The sequence below is a fragment of the Thunnus maccoyii genome, chromosome 11 (assembly GCF_910596095.1).
Source record: "Thunnus maccoyii chromosome 11, fThuMac1.1, whole genome shotgun sequence".
Lineage (NCBI taxonomy): Eukaryota > Metazoa > Chordata > Actinopteri > Scombriformes > Scombridae > Thunnus > Thunnus maccoyii.
This window is the reverse complement of record NC_056543.1, coordinates 32,980,087-32,999,041: the sequence shown is the minus strand read 5'-3', so window position 1 is coordinate 32,999,041 and position 18,955 is coordinate 32,980,087. Positions and strand designations below refer to the sequence as shown.

At 38.3% G+C, this 18,955-nt stretch overlaps 1 protein-coding gene across 8 annotated transcripts in view; it reads right to left on the bottom strand.

The window, feature by feature from the left end:
• Nucleotides 1-18,955, bottom strand: part of lypd6 (LY6/PLAUR domain containing 6) — a 66,589-nt gene that overhangs the window by 23,206 nt on the left and 24,428 nt on the right. The window contains exons 2-4 of one of the 8 annotated variants that reach the window (XR_006098875.1): nt 18,620-18,697; nt 18,416-18,527; nt 17,387-17,626 (exon numbers count right to left, since the gene is read on the bottom strand). Coding sequence is in view for 6 of the 8 variants with exons in the window: in XM_042427030.1 (XP_042282964.1) it covers nt 666-783 (118 nt within the window). In the remaining 2 variants the exon portion in view is untranslated. The other 7 variants (XR_006098874.1, XM_042427030.1, XM_042427029.1 and 4 more) reach the window with 7 other exon arrangements.

Here is an 18,955-nt window from a genome sequence, read left to right as displayed (position 1 = left end):
TGAAATGTGATCGGACTGAATGGATTTAATTCTGATAGTGAGACAAATCATTTCGCGGGGGTTGTGACGCTCAAAAAAATGTATCTGCTGATTAACAGACCTCTCTTTCACAATGTAAGTCTATGGGAAAAAGTCTTTTTGGGCCAGTGTGCCTCATGTGACGTGGTAATTACACGGTTTGGCCACTATGTCAAATTTGCTTCAAAGCTTGGTGTTCTTCCTGTATCCAGTTCTCTTTATACATCCATGGTTTGGAGTGGGCTGGCTTGCTCTGTACTCCTGTGATTCAACAAGCCATTCATATTTGATGCCCCTTCTTACATAACATGGGGCAGGATTAGGCTAAGCCAAGATAAGGGAAAAAAATTTGCCCATACCATGGGGGACCAATTTACAAATCACCTTCCATGTATGTTGTCAAAATACAACTATTAATGTGATTCAATGTGTTATCAATAATATTATCAGTAATGTCATTCACATGTCACTGAATGTAATGTGAGATTTTGGAGAAACATCATTAGGCTGTGTGTCTGCTGACAACTAACACTGTAGTGAGGTAGAGCAAAGAGAAACAGATGCCACACAAGAAAACTCCTCCAGACAAATTTGTATACACAACATATTAATAACATGTTATGTGCTGTTGGAAAGTGGACACTTACTTGAGGGGTGGAGGTAGATGATATCTTGTTCAGTAAAGTCTCTGGTGTGGACGGCTTTCAGAAGATCCAGGATGACGGTCAGCACCAGGACCCAGGCCACTGTAGGCCAGTGCTCCATTGCTGGTTACTATGGTTTCACACATGCAGCTTTCTGATCGATGAATGTCAACCAGATACCTGTGATGTGAAACATGAAAACCAGAAATCTTTAGGTTATGGCTGAATCATGCATGAATGTAGGCTAAATGTATGCTATATAGTCTTTGTATAGAAATATCGAATAGAGTAATTCATTGGAGTTTTCTGAAGTGAGACCTTGTGCATATTTACAATCTTGATATCCATCTTTGGTGTACCTGGTCATTGTTGTCAAACAGCATAGCAGGCACTATGACTCCTTTCTGTCTCTGTTCAGACATTTTGACTATTGTTGCTCATGCTTAGCACTTACTTACTGTGTAAGGTTTGTAAAAGTATGGCAGAGGTGTTGTATCGGATTGCATTAGATTGCACAGGTGTTTCTAATAAAGTTCTCAGAGAGGGTACAAACTTAATGGCAATAGCCCATTTTGCAAATACTGCCATCTTGGATTTTGATGTGCCGATGACATAGGTGGCAGGATTGATTGTGGGATAGTTTGGGAGCATCACAACAAAAGCAAGTCATCTATGACATATGACTATTACTACCTGTTCACTCATTGGCAATGAAAAAAACGATTAATACATGTAAATTGCTTCACAATTCTACATATAGAACCTTTAACAAGAAACATCATCGTCAGTCCCATATCACCCCAATTCTTGCCTCACTTCACTGGTTTCCAGTAAAACATAGAATTGACTTTAAAATTTTACTAATTACGTAGAAGGCCTTGCATGGCCTGGCCCCTGAATATATATATCAGAGTTGTTGAGCCCTTATTCTAGCTGTCAGCCTCTACGATCATCTGATCAAGGCCTTTTATCTGTTCCTCGTTCCTATTTTAAATCCAGAGGTGTCCGTGCTTTAACTGTTGTTGCTCCTAAACTGTGGAACAGCTTTCTCCATTCCGTCAGATCTGCTGAATCTGTGTTTTTTTAAGCAGATGCTGAAAACTAATTTCAATAGATTAGCCTTTTTATCAATACTCTGTTTGCCTTTAGTTTTGATTATCATAGCTGTGTGCTTATTTCTTGTCTATGTATCAGGCATATGTATGTGTATGTATATATGTATGTATGTATACTTGCATTTGTATGTGTGTATTTTATCCTATATGTGAAGCACTTTGTAACTGTGTGTTTTAAAAAGTGCTATATAAAGTTATTATATAAAATAATGTGTGTGTGTGTATATATAATTATTATATATTATAAATGACTGTTATTATATATAAAGTTGTGTTCTATATTTTAGATATAATATAGATATCTCACATTAAAATATATAACATTATCAAGCCTATTTTTATTTTTCTGTTCCATCCAGACCACACAGACCCAAGTGGCGAGTTAATCTCACAAGGTTACACGAGACTGTAGTGTAACATCTCTGCGCACCATCATGCCCTTTTCATATCTGGATACAGATACAGCAAGACTGCGAGAGAGCATGGCAGAGAGATAAAATGACACTGTATGCCACAACTTTTAAAGGTAAATTAAGTCAATATTTGAAAGGCATGGCATTATTTCATATATATATATATATATATTTATAAATAAAATGCAACATTTTGCCAGCTAAATTAGCTAATTTATATAATGTGGTCAGGAGACAAACAATGTGCGCTGTTAGGTAACGTTGATGTTAGTCTTCCAAAACCACATTGCACTTTCAAAGTTGAATATGTGATGTGTTTGGAGGAATAGTAAATGATAGCCAGCATTAACTTAGAAGCTATCATTAGCTTACATTAAGTAACATGCGGCTAATGCTAACTTGTTAGCAAGACGCCTCCACCTTTCACGGCAACTAAGTTAGCTAGATATAATGCTGGTTAATGTTATGCATCCCTTTGTAATGTTGAGCAGATTTCACCAAAAGTTTACTACGATACCTTTGTTAGGAATTTAATGTAGCTAATGTCAGCAAAGCTACTGTTAGCTACACTACCATTTAGTGACTGATTCGGTTAGTTGAGGCTCCTCAGACAGGTGTTACAAATCAACTGGTTTTCCCGTTAACTGGTTACCTTTGTGTAAACATCAGGCGTTTCTCATGGCGACAGTAGATGTTCCAACCACAGAGAGGAAACATAGCTGACCTTGCAAATGCCTGATTATGATTTTATATCACTCATAATTTCATAGACTAGGCTATCCATCTGATTTAATTAGGTTATTGATGGTTTATGGAAAATATGATACAACACGTTCAACTCACAATAAGAAAGCAGGGTGCTGAATCCTTAAAGTAGTGAAAATGAATAAAAAAGGCTAGGACAGCAAATCTAGTTTACTTATTTTTAATTGCTAGAAGGAGGTTTCGGGCAAGACGCCCTTCTTCAGCATGTGTTCTGGCAATTTACACAATCAACATAGGTGGGATTAATTATAGACATCCACAACTGGCACAATAGGTCCATCCCAGCAGAGGGAGCTACAAACATATAACGTAGAGTCATGACATATTATAGGAATACAGTAATAAACAAAAAGGAAAAACAAATTCTGTTCAGTTCAAATACAAGCACATAAAATCACCTTATTCATGTAGCAGATTCTTGACATAAAGCAAATCACAGAGAATTATATTCAGTTCATAAGAAACAATTTTTAGAGCGAACTGCCTCACAATATGAATAAATTTAGTTTATATCTTTTATTTGTTGGTAAATGTATAATCACAATATTACACTCAAGGGTGTGCTTTACACCTGGGACACAGTGGATGCGTGAACCTCAGCAGTGCGTGTGCTTCGCTGAACTGCTGCGTCTCTCACGCTTGAAGCATCCACACTGGAAGCGTGTCTGCTGTGGCACTTCTGCCACTGGCAGACCTACCTTTCTATCGCTTTCCCTATCTATTTCTGCTGAGAACCGCGTGCATCACGCGGAAAAAATAGGCGAGACCTCGAATCTCTAGATGAATCGACGCAGCAGCCTTGTGTGAGACGCATGTCTCACACAAGGCTGCAGGCCTGTGTGTCTGAGCAGGCTGTGTGTCTGCTCTAACCTGTTAGCATGGGCGCCGAAATGAAAAGCAAGAGGTTCCGCGATGCACACGCGCTGCTCACGCATCCAGTGTGTCCCAGGCGTTACCTTATTGTTGGCACTTCAGTGATGTTTACCGCATCACTGTCGTGCCAACAATAAGGGTAAAGCACACCCTCTCGTGTCATATTGCTTAAGTAATGTCTCTCCATACCCCCTACACTTAAAATTATCACACTTTAGCATTTGACTCAAAAGAATCATCCAAATTACAATGACATGTGTCTGATCCTCAGTAGTTTACTGTATGGTAGACTTCTTTTTATTGCGGGTGAGTGAAAACTGCTAAAATGTAAAAAAGTATTACTGTCAGTTTTCTTTTTTTATACTTCAGTTTAGGCTATGTAGAAGTTCCCACTTTTTCACCAAAACATCCAAAAAAATACGTTCAAGATCAAAACACAATGTGAAATTAATGGATTTCTTCCTTCCTTGAGTTAAGTGACTTTAGTGAAACTGTGGGATCAGAAACATTCTTAATCATATTTTGATGTATTTTCTTCAAACTAAAAGCTCTCCACCTGGGGTTCAACACCAGATGTTAAATCTAAAGGAAAACGTACAGTGCACTGTGCTACACCACTGAGCCATGCAGCTTTGAGGACAACTCATACACTCAAACACATAGCCAATTTGGAGCAAAAACAACTACATATTATCTTTGGGGTTTGAAATACCTCTGGTAGATTAACTTGTGACCACTGTTATTGCATTGATCGCAGCCACACAAGCCCAATTTGTTGCACCTGTGAAGTTAAACATTTTTTGAAGATCAGAGGTTTTAATGTGTTATAATGTATTATGTTGTCTTTCTGATGACATACCTCTGGTGAAGTCACAAAGAAAGTTGCATTAATAAAACTCTTCATGTCTTCATTGAGTGATTTAATTGCTGCCCCCAAACTATGGAAAACAATTTCATTTACTTCAGTTTACCTTCACTAAATGCATATCCATAAACTTGTATCAAAGGAAGGTCAGCATCAGGGTTACTAATGAGCGAGTCAGGATAGAGTAGTTCTCTTGACTAGTAGAGGACCAGGAGTCTAATCTGTGCAAATCAACCAATGCGCCTGCTTGTCAACAAGACAGGTTGTGTATGAGGACAGCAAACATGTGGATTGAGCACTGAGTTTAACATTTTTAAAACCGGATTTCTATGATTATAATATAATTGAATGCACAATTGTGTACAGAGTAGAATGAAAATGAAACACAATCTATTAGGAATGCATGATAATATCGGCACATCATTGGTATCGGCCAATAAATGAAATATCGGCATCAGCCAGAAATGAACATTTCTGCCGACTATGAGAGGCCAATTTGTTGCTTTCTCCTCCACTGCCTTACTGTGCTTCCCTCCACGGACTGTTTCATCTTGATGGTCCCGGTGCTTACTCCGCAGACTCCACTTCACTCAGCTGCCCGTTAGACCTTCTGCTTCTTCCCACTTTAACATGAATAGAAAACTGGATCCAGATGGAGAGCCAGGGCTACTGTTAGCTGAGAGGCTAGCGGAGCGTTAGCCGCAGCATGGCCAGAGGGAAGCACAGCCAGCTAGCCTCCACTTGCCTCCCAGCTAACGTTAACCCCTGGCTCTCCGTGTGGATCCAACCAGAGCTCCCAGCCCCGGTTTGTTATTGAGGTTAAAGTGGGAAGAAGAAGCTGGTCTGACGGGCAGTTTGAGTGAAGCCTGCAGAAGAAGCACCGGAACCATCAGTGTGAAACAGTCAGCGAAGGAGCTGCTATGTTTGGCTGCAAAGATAGGAAACACCTCGGCTGACAGGCCCCTCTTCTCATTTCTCAGTTTGCACATCCTCCATTCCTTTCCTCGCCTCCTCTCCTCACATCTTGGTCCCTCCCACCTGAGATGCGAGCGGAGTAGGCAAGGAAGAGACACGAGGAAAGAGAAGTCGAGGCAACAAGCATTTAACAAAATGAGACATCTGGAGTTGTCATGTCATAAATATAACATGCGGTACAGTTGCATCATCTGTCCATTGTTTTGTTATAGCCTACTGCTGTATTTTATGATCTCTGACAGATGAGCATAAGAGTGTTCAAGAATGATATGATAAGAATGTATGAATGTCATACATTGTTATATTTTATTTAACAAATGCGCGCACACACAAATATATATATGCTTTATATATTTTATTATGTGAAGCACTTAAAAGCAGGAGGATGGAGGTGAGAGGAGACTAGGAGGCACAAAATAGAGAAATGAGAAGAGCCCAAGATGTATCACTCTGTTTGAAAAAAAAAAATCTTGTTTTTGGTTTATAACGGTGGTTGGCAACTAGCATATTAGGTGCATTACCGCCACCTTCTGCTCCGGAATGTGGACCTGAGATTAAATCCTACACTAATAAACTCAAAGAAAACTTGTTACTGCTCGACCCACTTGGCAGGTTCATTTAAGTTTTAATGCTGAACTTCTGAACTCCAGTCTTCCTCAGTTCTTCCTTCATATATTGTGTTTCTTGATCATACTTAGTACTTGCATGCATAATAGTCTCCTCAGCCAGCTGGAGAAAAAATATGTGCATGTATCGGCAGCGGCATTGGCAACTGGCAAAAAATCCAACATTGTGCATCCCTACAATCTATAGTTTATTCTGTGTTGAAAAATAGGACAAAACAAAGTTGCAATTTCAATGATGATTCCCCTTTCAAAATTGAAACAAAATTCCAACAGTGATTCAGTATTGACACAAGACCTTAATTAACCCATGTTGAAAAGTAAGACGTTGAAACAATGTCGTGATATCAACGTTGATTCAGCTTTCAAAATTGAAACAAAATTCAATGCTCATTCAACCATGATCCACGACATTGATTCACCCATGAATTAACATTGAAATGCCGGCTGGGATTTGTTGAAATAATAATTTGACAATTAATTAAAGAATTAAGACATTCCCATGGTGGGAGATTACTTCATCCTTGTTTACTCCAGAGAAAAGAGGGATGGTCTCACACAGGCAAAGTCCAGAATAAAAACAGGAACAGAGCAGTGACTGAGACCAGTGTCATCTATCACCCTGCAGGTAAACTAAGGCCATACTGGCCCACTTCGAACATTGGCTCATTCAACAGCCAGGATACACAGGAGAGCTTGTCCCGTAGACAACACACTGCTCTGACATGGAAGAAAAAATGGAGCCATCTGCAACATTTGTCACATGCACTTGACTTTGGCCCTTTGTGTGGTTTTCTCCTGCACAGCCAGATGCATTGAAGGGCCTGCTGAAATCTGGACAGGCTCATTGTCAATGAGCTAACTCAATGAGTAACTCACAAAGAGCTATCTAAATACTCCATACAGGTTCATACACTGTGTAAATAAGCTGAGTCCCACGTGTCTCAGTCAGACATAAATATTTATCTCTAAAGCTCCCTGGGTAATTGGAATTGGAACAGTGCCAGCTGACTCCACATGAGGAGTGAGAGTCAGAAAGAACCCTGCAAATCAAATATATCACAGTGTACAGGGGTATGCTTCATAATGCTAGATATTTTAAAATCACAGAAATAGAACCTAAGGCATCCAGAAAGCTTGACAAACCTGGCAGTGTAAATACATCATTAGGGGCTGAAGTTAAACTATTCTGAAGAGACACACATGTACTAATCCATGGATGGATTCATAACAGCCATGCACATATAGTATATGATATAAGTATATGACAAGTCATGAGAAAACTAGGCATTAAAATACTAGCCATTAAAAACAGGCATTAAAATACCTCTGGAGAAAATCAATCAATCAATCAATCAATTTTTGTTTACATAGCGCCAAGTCACAACAAAAGAGCAGGTCTAGACCATACTCTTCAATTTACAGAGACCCAACAATTCCCCCATGAGTAAGCACTAGGCGACAGCAATAAACTTCCCTTTAATGGGTAGAAACCTCAAGCAGAACCTGGCTCTTGGTGGGCGGCCATCTGCCTTGACCAGTTGGGTTGAGAGAAAACAGAAAACAGAAATGTCAACAAAAGGCAAACACAAAACATAAGCAATATGTTGTAAAAGAGACACTATAGGAGAGAAAAAAAAAATCCAGATATCATGTCACAACCCACCTATAGATGGCTCGCATCCCACATAAAAAATGATGTTTAAATTTGGTGACTGGAAGGCTTCCATCAAATCTGTGCCATTATAGAGTAGATATTTTAATTTAGGAACATTTGCCTCCTTGATTTAATGTAGATTCTAAAGCATTTAATTTGTCCAAAATAATCAGAAGAGGAAGTTAATGCAGCGCTGAAAAAACAAGTTCACACATGGTTGACAACTAAAACACACTTGTGCTTGATGGGAGCATCTAATAAGATCCCACTCTATTGGCCTCTACTGCCCCATACTCAATGACCCATAAGACAGAACAAATACTTTGACAATACAAGACCCAACTGAAAGAGAAGCAAAGGCTTCATTCCAAGTTGGGAGGAAAGCTTCTCTAGAGCTGGATAAACTGAGGATTTGCAGCTAATAAGTAGCAGAGGGGACTAGACCAGAACAACAGCAGAGACCACGGTTTAGAAACAACACAGCTAAGTACACAACATTGCATGAATGAAGAGACACCGCATCCCTACTGTTGACTGAGCCCTTTGTCTCCAAACCGAAAAAAAAGGTTAATAACCATCACTTTAAACAGAGGTTCTTGGTTAGAGTCCCACTGGATGCTTGGGCCCCTGTTCCCAGTAATCCATCCTTACTACTTCAGTGTCTAGGCAAAGCTGAATTACCAAGTGGGCAAAGTTGGCCCCAAGGTTCACTATGTGGCAATTCATGTGTGGCTTGGAATCAGAAAATAGCTGCTACAGTGACCAGAAGTGGTAATTACAGGATGTTTGTTCATTTTAAAATGTAGTGTGACTGCAGTAAAAGAATCATTAGCCATACCATACCAAGAGAGGCAATAGCATTGACTGCAGCCTGACAGCTGAGGGATGCCATTTGCTGAAAATTTGTTCCTTAATAAAATCACATCTCTGTCCAACCAGAACACACTGACATCATACACACACTGTAAAAATCAGCCTACCCTTTACAAAGATGAATGTTTCTCTATGACCTGTTAAGGATCAGCATCAGTAAATCCACTTTGAAATCGTGGAAAAAAGATGCTCTTTGTAACTTGAGATCTTGGATCAGAACCATCACATTTCTGACTTTTTCTACGGTAAAAGTACCCCAGTCAATGTTGTTACAGCAACCTCTATGTCTGCATGTACACTGGAAGTGTTGAGAAGCAAACACAATATGTTGCTATAATGAAAAAGAAACAATTTTCTCTCGTAAGAACGTGACTTTGAAACTTGTTATCAATCAGATACAAAATATATGTCAAACAATAAGAGTGATAAAATAATTAAATAAAATGGTGTTTTTGTATTTTCTTTGTTTGGCACTGTCAATACATTTTATGACGTCACCAAGACTCAGAATGTCCCATCAACATGGTTCTTATATCCCAGGAACTGTGACAGCCTTCTCTAGCCATTCATATATGGACGTTTGTGCTGTATTGAAAACCTCTGGTCATCAAAACAAAAACTTACATTTCAATTTCCATTTTTTTGTTTTTCTCCATAAAAAGTATCCTAAAACATCAATAATACTGTGGAAACTGCTTATAGTGATCACGTCTGTCCAGGTCAAATTGATCCACTATAAGCAGATGATTATTATAACAGTTTTTTTTTCTTTTTCTTTATTTCTCATGCAGATTACCATCTAATTGACATTTGTATATTTATTACATGAATATAACGTAATGAAACAGGCAGCTTTGCTATTTACCTAATTTTATAGACTGTTTCAAAATACAGTACAGATGTTTCAAATACTGGGTGTTTCGCTGCTGCATCACACTCATTTTTTGCAGTGTGTCATAAGCTTCAAGGAGACTACGTTTTTCATTTAGAGACTTTCTTTTTCCTGTCATTTCAATGTGCACACAGCACCAGCCTCAGGTAACCTGCTGGAAGCAGATGGGTTGTGCATTTAGGCTGCGGGACTGAGGGCTGGGGGCCACGGTGGCCCACAGCGAGAAAGTTGAACCAGAATCAACCTTTGGAGAAACGCAACCCCTAATCCTGCAGTGGCCAACCACAGCTGGTAATCAGGTTGATTAGAGCTGTACAACCCCGCCATGAGGGAGTACAAAAACATTACTAGGAGGGGGTGACATTGACATTTCTCTTCGTTTGATAACATTAAAAGTTAAGTTAGGCTTTGTTGTTGGCTTCCTGACTCATTTTATAAAAGACGAGAGAGAGAGAGAGAGAGAGAGAAGCAGTGGTTGTGCGAGCTAGAGAGTGGATGAGGAGAGCGAGCACTGTTAGCAAGAAAGCTGGTGAATGAGAGAATTAAAACGTTATTTTTTGGTTGTTTCATGGTGGTTACAAATAAACACGCCCACACCTCCGCAGAAACCTGCACTGGTGCACCCCAACACCTGATAATGGTGCAGCAGCCGATAATTGCATATCATACGTGTATCATGGGAGTAAGTTTAAAAAAAATGATTAATTACTATAGTTTTACATTTTTTTCCATATCTTTTCATGTATGAAAATACCAAAAATGAAAACTGTAAGTGGACTACTTGATTACTATAAGCGAATTAATGAAACAGCATTTGTATAGGAACAATTGTGCGAGCTTTTTGATCCATACAAGCAATTGATCACCACCATGATCACTGTAAGTGTTTTCCAATGTACTTCCCAGATGAATGATAGCATTTCTGAATAGCCTAACTTGCAAAAAATGCATGTATGGAAAGTACACATACCATGAGCTGAAAAATTAAAAACAAGCAAAGATTTGGGTTAGAACTAAAATGGAGTATTGAACTGAGCAAGGTTTCATTTATTACTTGTGAATTCAGGTTCAACTATTTTCAAGAGTGACGATGTGTTCATTCTCCTTTCAAAAGTTACACAGAGTTGCTCTAAGAAAGTTAATGTAACTGTTAACTAATGACATATTTTGCAGTGACTTTCCTGGGAAGCAAGGAAGCCCTGATGAGCTCTGTGTACAATTATTTTAAACCACAAAGCAGGAAAGAAAGGTTTTTAAACAAGTAGAAGAGCCTTGTGACCTTCTAACCTGTGCTTGATTATCTTTTCTTTTGCTTTTACTCTATTAAGGCAATTTCTGCCTCTTCTTAATGAGACACACTGTGGGGAAGAGCTATCACAAAAAGTTGGAAATCCAGTCATGTTGAAAATCCAGTTGTGTTGAAAAGCAGTCATTCACAAAAACAGCAACAAACCCACAGGCTGCAGAGTCACAGCCTCTTGTAATGGGCTACTTTTTGACCAGGCACTCTGTGGCCATGCTGGAATCCATCAAGTTTCCTCCTTGAGATTCTTATCACAGCTGAGGTTGACAATGTATTCACATTTATCTCTGTTGGGAACTATGCTGAATTACAATGTCATAATTAGCCAACAGAATTATTGTCATGCCCAGAAATATTTCAAATGAACTTTAATCCGATATTTTCACTCTCTTAACCAGTCTAAAAACTTTTTAATAAATACTAAATCATACTAAGTAAAATGTGCAGCAATGCATACAAATGAAGGATGACTACATTTTGGGTTACAGTTAGGGTTAACATAACTATATGTCAGTAGAGGCAGCAAAGGTTGCATCAAACTTAATCACATGTTGATTTAATGCCCCACCTAGGGCATAAAACTATGTAGATTCATGACTGAAACTGTGTACACAAAAAGCCAGAAATAAGTCGAAAGCTCTAGAGCAAGCTAGTAAGTGATCATTGAAACTATTTTGTCACAGATTCATCTTTGTTTAACTGTCTCGGTTTTGTGCTCATCCCTGCTTAATTCTAGTAAGGCTCTCATGAGGAAGGTGGTTGTACATTTATAATTGGTAGTCTGTTGTATTTATACGGGCTGTAAAGTGTTTGTCGATTCTAGTCCAGACTGTTCACCCCTGCATCCAAAGAGACACTGTTTTTCTTGTGAAGGTGGGTTTTCTGTAGTCTACCAGATGTTTAGAATACCTATGACCCTATCACCAAGACAAAGCATTAGTATTAACATCCTCTTGCAGAGCTGGCCATTCTCCTCTGCAGCATCATGTGGGGCAACTCGTGGTTCAGCTGTGGTAAAATACAACGAGATCAGTGTTACAGTATAAGTATCCCAATGAGAAGGCTGAAGACAGTTTTCAGAGAACAAGAGGAGAATCAGCTCTGGCAGCTGTTTAACCTCTGCCACATCCTTTCAACCCAGAGGAGAACAGTTTCTATATGAGGAGAGAGGTAAAAGACACCGACATCTCATTGACATGGACACGGGTCTGGTTTCAGCGGTACAGGTGTCCTCACATTGGACTACGGACCCAGATGGATACTATCTATAGTAGGTTTTCTTATGCAAATACTGCTTGGAGCTTAAAAACCTGATTTTTTACCAGGGATGGGCAAATATACGACATGTATTGAATTGAATGTATTGTAAAACATCTTTAAATGTATGAAAAGAACTTAACATAATAGATTTGTCTTCTACAGCGACTTAAGTCATTTATTATTAAAGGATCATACCAGTTCTTTGGCTAGTTTTAGCCCATTAACTACAGCTGGCCAACCCCTTAAAAATGTTGCAGTGCTTTATCTCATATCGTTGCCAGCATACACTAGTTTTCATTCATTGTCATGCAATATAAATATCAAGTAGGTGCCTGTTGAAACTTGCTTGACGTGTTTAATTCTTTCACATTTTCTGTGAAAACTACGTTATTGCTGTGTGGTGATCCAGTGCACACGTGTAAAATGAATCCATAACCATGCAACAATAATATGTTACATGTATTAACATGTAATACATTAACATGTATTAAAATTGTATTAAATATCATGCACTGGAAAACAGTATAAAGTATACATGATTTATAGTTAGGCTTAAAACTTGCAAAAACACTGGTATGGTCCTTTAATTGATTACAGTGTGTGAATTATGTGATTGACATAAAATCTATGGGTCTTGTCCATCTATACTACATTACAAGTCCAGCACAGTTACATGTATTTGGATTACTTCTTAATTTTTTTTTCCATTGCCAACAGCCATTCATGTATGAGGACCACAAGGTTCACAAAAATAGTAATAGAGCATTTCTTTAATTAATAACTAATTGTACAATGAAAATAGGAATTAATAAATTACTTTAAAATCAATTAATTAATTCATATAGAAATAGATTAAATTACAAAGTAATTCGTTATTTAATATTTTAATGAGCAATAAAAAGAGGAAAATTAAAAGAATTTACAAATGAAATAATAATCCATCAATAAATTGTTAAAATTAAGAAGGGATTTACAAAAACAAATTTAAAATAGTCAATAAGTACATAATTTAAAAGTACATTAATGGATTCCTAAATAAATAATGGAATTTCAAAATCAATTAGAAAAAGCAGTTTTAAAAAGTGAAATAAATAACTGAATTTACAAACTGAATTAAGAATACAGCTTTTAATCAGTAATTTAAATGTGCAATTCCCTCTCCCATTTGCATTTCCATTTCCCTGCTGCTTGTCCTTTTCCTATTAGCTATTGGATTTGCTGAGCCATTTAGCTTCTCCTTTTAGCCACTGCTAAAACAATGCATATCAGTCTCCCCCGGAAGACTGCCTTCCTGTTTGTATGTAAGGTTGTCACGTTATGTCCGTGGTTTGATTGTTTGTAGTGATACTCAGGTTTTATTCTAAGAAATGTGGACTAGCTATATTGTGTGTATGTAAATAACATAAGTCTAATTGATGATTAGCGCCAATCACAAACTCGTAATCTGAAACGGAGTGGAAACGTTAGCCAGCTAACGGTAGTTCTCCTGAATCAGCCAGTTCATCTCAGCAACTTACAGAAAAAAGGCACTGGGTGCCTTGAATCTGTACAGGGCACAATGAAATCAGAAGACTATCAAGGCATCTTGGAGCGAAACATACAGCCCAGTGTCAGAAAGCTGTGTCTTAGTCGCAAGTCATGTGTCTTCCAGCAGGATAATGACCCCAAACATACATCCAAAAGCACCCAAGATTGGATGAGAAGAAAACGTTGGACTGTTCTGAAGTGGCCTGCTATGAGTAGTGATCTAAATCCCAATGAACATTTGTGGAAAGAGCTGAAACTTGCAGTTGTGAGATGGCACCCATCAAACCTGAAAGAACTGGAGCAGTTTGCTCAAGAAGAGTGGGCCAAACTACCAGTGGAGAAGTGTGGAAACCTTATTCAGAGTTAAAGAAAGCGCCTAACTGCAGTTATTGCCTCAAAAGGCTGTGCTACAAAATGTTAAGTTAAGGGTACCAATATTTTGGCCATGCCATTTTAATTTGTTTTACTGTATTAAATAATATACAGTTGTAAATTCAAAAGCAAAGTTTCAGTTATATTCAACGTGAAATAAAGAATGATGGATATCATATACTTCTGTCAGTTCCAACTTAATACAGAGAAAAATTTAGTTCTTTTAAAAAAGGGTTGAAGGATACCAGTATTTTCAGCCACGTCTTTGTACTTGGTCATGCATCCCTGTTTAGTCACTGCTCAACAAAAAAAGCCTTCAACATGCATGTTGCCACTGTTCTGAACACCACCTGAAGTCCTCCTGAGGTTCACCTCCTGTGACAGTGTCTGACAGAAAGTGGGTTTCACAACACAAACACAGTACCATCCAGGTTGCTTGTATGGACAGAGACAGCAACTTCTACCCTGAACCCAAACGAGATCCAGCAACAGCTTCTTCCCAGTAACAATCAGATTAGTTGCTAAGGACATTCATACTGTTGTGAAATCCAGTTCATTCATGATATTACAGTCTTCATGTACTATGCTACAGATTCATACAATTTGCATAGGCTTTGATGTCTGTATGTGTTTATAATCAGAAGTGATCAGTCGGTGGGGAAGCGTTATGATAAAGATTTTTTTAGCCTAGCAACAGATGTGAAATGATATTACATAAATATAGTAATTTGTTATCACCCAGGTTAATCATTAGGTAATCTATTTCTCATTGGGTAATTTATCACATATCGATGTTTCGCAACAGTATGAATGTCCTTAGCAACTACTCTGATTGCTGCTGGGAAGAAGCTGTTGCTGGATCTGGTTCAGGCTCAAGGTAGAAATTGCTGTCCCTGTGCATACAAGCCTCCTGGATGGTGCTGTGTTTGTGTTGTGTTGGCGACCACATGCATGTTAAAGTCTGTTGTTGTTGAGTAGTGACTAAACAGGGATGCATGTATATATATACAGTGCTGTTTGAAAGTTTGTGAACCCTTTGGAATTTTCTGTATTTCTGCATAAATGTGACCTAAAACATGATCAGATATTTACACAAGTCCTAAAACTAGATAAAGGGAACCCAATTAAACAAATGAGACAAAAAAAATGTTTTTTTCATTTTTTTCATTTATTTATTGAGGAAAATTATCCAGTCTTACATATTTGTGGGAGGCAAAAGTATGTGAACCCTTGCTTTCAGTAATTGGTGTGACCCCCTTTTACAGCAATAACTTCAACCAAACGTTTCCAGTAACTGTTTATCAGCTCTGCACATTGGCTTGGAGGAATTTTAGCCCATTTCTCCTTACAGAACAGCCTCAACTCAGGGATGTTGGTGGGCTTTTCAACATGAACTACATGCTTCAGGTCCTTCCACAGCATTTCTTTAAGATTAAGGTCAGGACTTTGACTCGGCCATTCCAAAACATTATCTTTCTTCTGCTTTAACCATTCTTTTGGTAGAACAACTTGTGTGTTCAGTGTTGTTGTCTTACTGCATGACACACTTTCTGTTGAACTTCAGTTCACAGACAGATACCATAACATTTTCCTGTAGAATTTGCTGGTACGATTCAGAACTCATAGCTCCATCGATGATTGCAAGCTGTCCTGGTTCAGAGGCAGCAAAGCAGCCCAAACCATGATACTACCACCACCATCTTTCACAGATGGGTTAAGGTTCTTTTGCTGGAATGCAGTGTTTGCTCATTGTAATCATAACGCTTCTCATTCAAGACAAAAAGTTCAGTTTTGGTCTCATCCATTCACAGACCGTTGTTCTAATCACCTTCTGGCTTATCCATGTGGTCTTGAGCAAACCATAAACGGCAGAAATGTTCTTTTTTGGAGAGAAGTGGGTTTCTCCTTGCAACTCCATGCACACCATTGATGTTCAATGTTCTCCTGATGGTGGACTCATTAACATCGACTGTAGCCACTGCAAGAGAGACCTTTAGTTTCCTAGACGTTACCCTGGGGTCCGTTGTGGCCTCCCGGACTATTACACACCTACTCTTGTTGTGATCTTTGTTGTTCGACCACTCCTGGGGAGGGTAACAATGGTGTTGAATGCCCTCCATTTGTACATGACTGGTGGAGTCCAAACTCTTTAGAAATGATTTTGTAACCCTTTCCAGCCTGGTGTGTATCAGCAACTCTTCTAAAATCCTCAGAAATATCCTTTGTTTGAGCCATGATACACTTCCACTAACCTGTGTAGTGAAGCTCAGAGTTTGACAGTGAAGACCCAAATTTCTCTTCTTTAAATAAGGTAGGGCCTCCCAGACTCACACATGATTGTCATCCCATTGATTGAAACAACTGACTGTAATTTCCCCTTGAAATGAATTGATAATCCTAGGGGTTCACATACTTTTGCCATGCACATTGTAACATTGGATCATTTTCCTCAATAAATAAGTGAACAAGTGTAAGGTTTTTGTCTCATTTGTTTAACTAATGTCTCTTTATCTAGTTTTAGGACATGAGTGGAAATCTGATCATGTTTTAGGTCATATTTATGCAGAAATAGAACAAATTCTAAAGGGTTCACAAACTTTCAAGCAGCACTGTGTATGTTTATATATATATATATATATATATATATATATATATATATATAGTACATATGTCAAATTTACTCCTGTAGTTATTGATTTATTTTAATTTACCATTATCAATGTGTTCCATGTAAATATAATTTTGATAACAGTAAAAAATAGAAAGAAATTAATGACAGATTTGTCCACATTAGTCTTTTTCAGATCTTTCCCAATGTTTCAAACAGTCATACAGTAAAATTATGTTCTGCAAAATGTAGGACTGCTCTGACTTCAATAAAAGGTGGTCTGACCATGAAACACTTATGATATTTACCATTTAAAGACATAATTATTATTATTGTTTTTATAAATTCATTTATTTTTACTTAACCATTCTTTAACCTGGAAAGCCTCACTAAGATGACACTGACAATCTTTTTCAGCAGTGTCCTGGCCCAGAGTGACAATGACCATTACTATTAACTAATGGTCACTATTAAATATTATTAGGATCTCTTCTTTTAATACATACATTTTCTTAACTTTGTCATTTTTGATAAACATTATATAGTGTGTAAAGTGTGTAAAGATCACTGAATGTTATTCACACTACTAATCAAGGCAGACAATTGACAGATTCAAGACATTTATTGGGCTTATAATTCAATACATTTGATCAAATCATACATGACAGAGCCAATATGACTGACTTGTTGATGAATACACAAAGTAAATACAGACATGGCAAACAAAAAGTCTGAGTGACTGTAGTCCTGCCAGAGCTGGGGGCTGAGGCTGCAGTCTGACCAGGGAAGGGATGTATGGAGGTCTGAGGTCAAGGAGGATGACCAGAAAAGTCTGGACAGATGCTGGAGGGACAGAAATCAGTATGGCTGATTGTGTAATAATGACCATAAAGTGTCTGTTTATATACCGACAGCAATAAGGGCCAATCCCATTTCTTTATTTTCATTTTACCCCTCTTTTTTGAGTGCCCCTCACCCCTTGGAACAGAGTTACAAGGGGTAGTGTTTGAAATATTCCCCTATGAAATGGGACAACACTTCAAGACCTTGAAAGTCATCATTATCAGCAACCCGTGCTCCTACCCTGCCAGTGTGCACTGATATTAGAGGAGCGGTAACACGCAGCAACTTTGCTGCTGGACTTAAGGTAAATTTCAGGCATCATATTCCATCAAAAGGGGAAAATGTGACATGTAAATATGTCAAAATGCGGCACTGTCATGCACAAGTCAACCTTAAAACAATGTTATAACGTTAGCTATTTAGCTAGAGACATGAGCATACTAACAACACACACACGACTAGCGACTTTTTGTTATGTTTGTAATGAAGAAAAGGTCTATAATACATTGAAATGACATTAGACCAAAATGATCCGATGGTTATCATAATTTTTAAATCTTCATTTATGATTTATTCATGAGATTTCTCGTGACGCTCAGTTTGGAGTGTGCCTCTGAAAAACCTCCGTTTGCAGGGCCATATAGCCCTGGCACTTCACCCTTCCCCTCTATCTCAACAAGAACCAGGACATCCCTACCCCTACATATGAATGTGTAAAACGGAGGAAAAGGGGCAAGTGGTAGGGGAAAAGGGTGTATTGGGATTGGAACTAAAAGTTACATTCCTCACCATGTTGCACTGATGCACTGAAGGACTGGAAAGATGAGACCAGTCCAAGGAAACACCATTCACTGTGATCACAGAGAACCTTTCAGTTCAGATCGGGCTGGGTGTCTGGTGACTGTAAAGAAAATATGCACAACCCAGTGAGTGCTCATCAGTACAGATCAGCTGTGGAAAAAGCATGATGCTGAACTGAAACTATGTCCTCACCCAGTGTACTATCCTCATCCTGGATGCTGTTTCTGCAGCTCCATCTGCAACTACTTCATCCTGCTGTCTGTCACTCTGCTTTTACCAAGAAAAAAAATATAATCTCAGATATAAAATACATTAATACATTAACAACCATGTCAATCTGCTCAACATGCTGCCTCATATTTCTTCAGCAGCTGAATGAACGTTAACTGCACTGAGTCAGAGACAGGCAGAAATGAAGAAATCTGGCTTTACTGAACCTGCAGGTCTGTGTAACACTTGTCAGGTGAATTTTCCACATAAAAAATGAAAAATAGAAAATCGAATTCAATTTTCTAAAATTGTATTTTT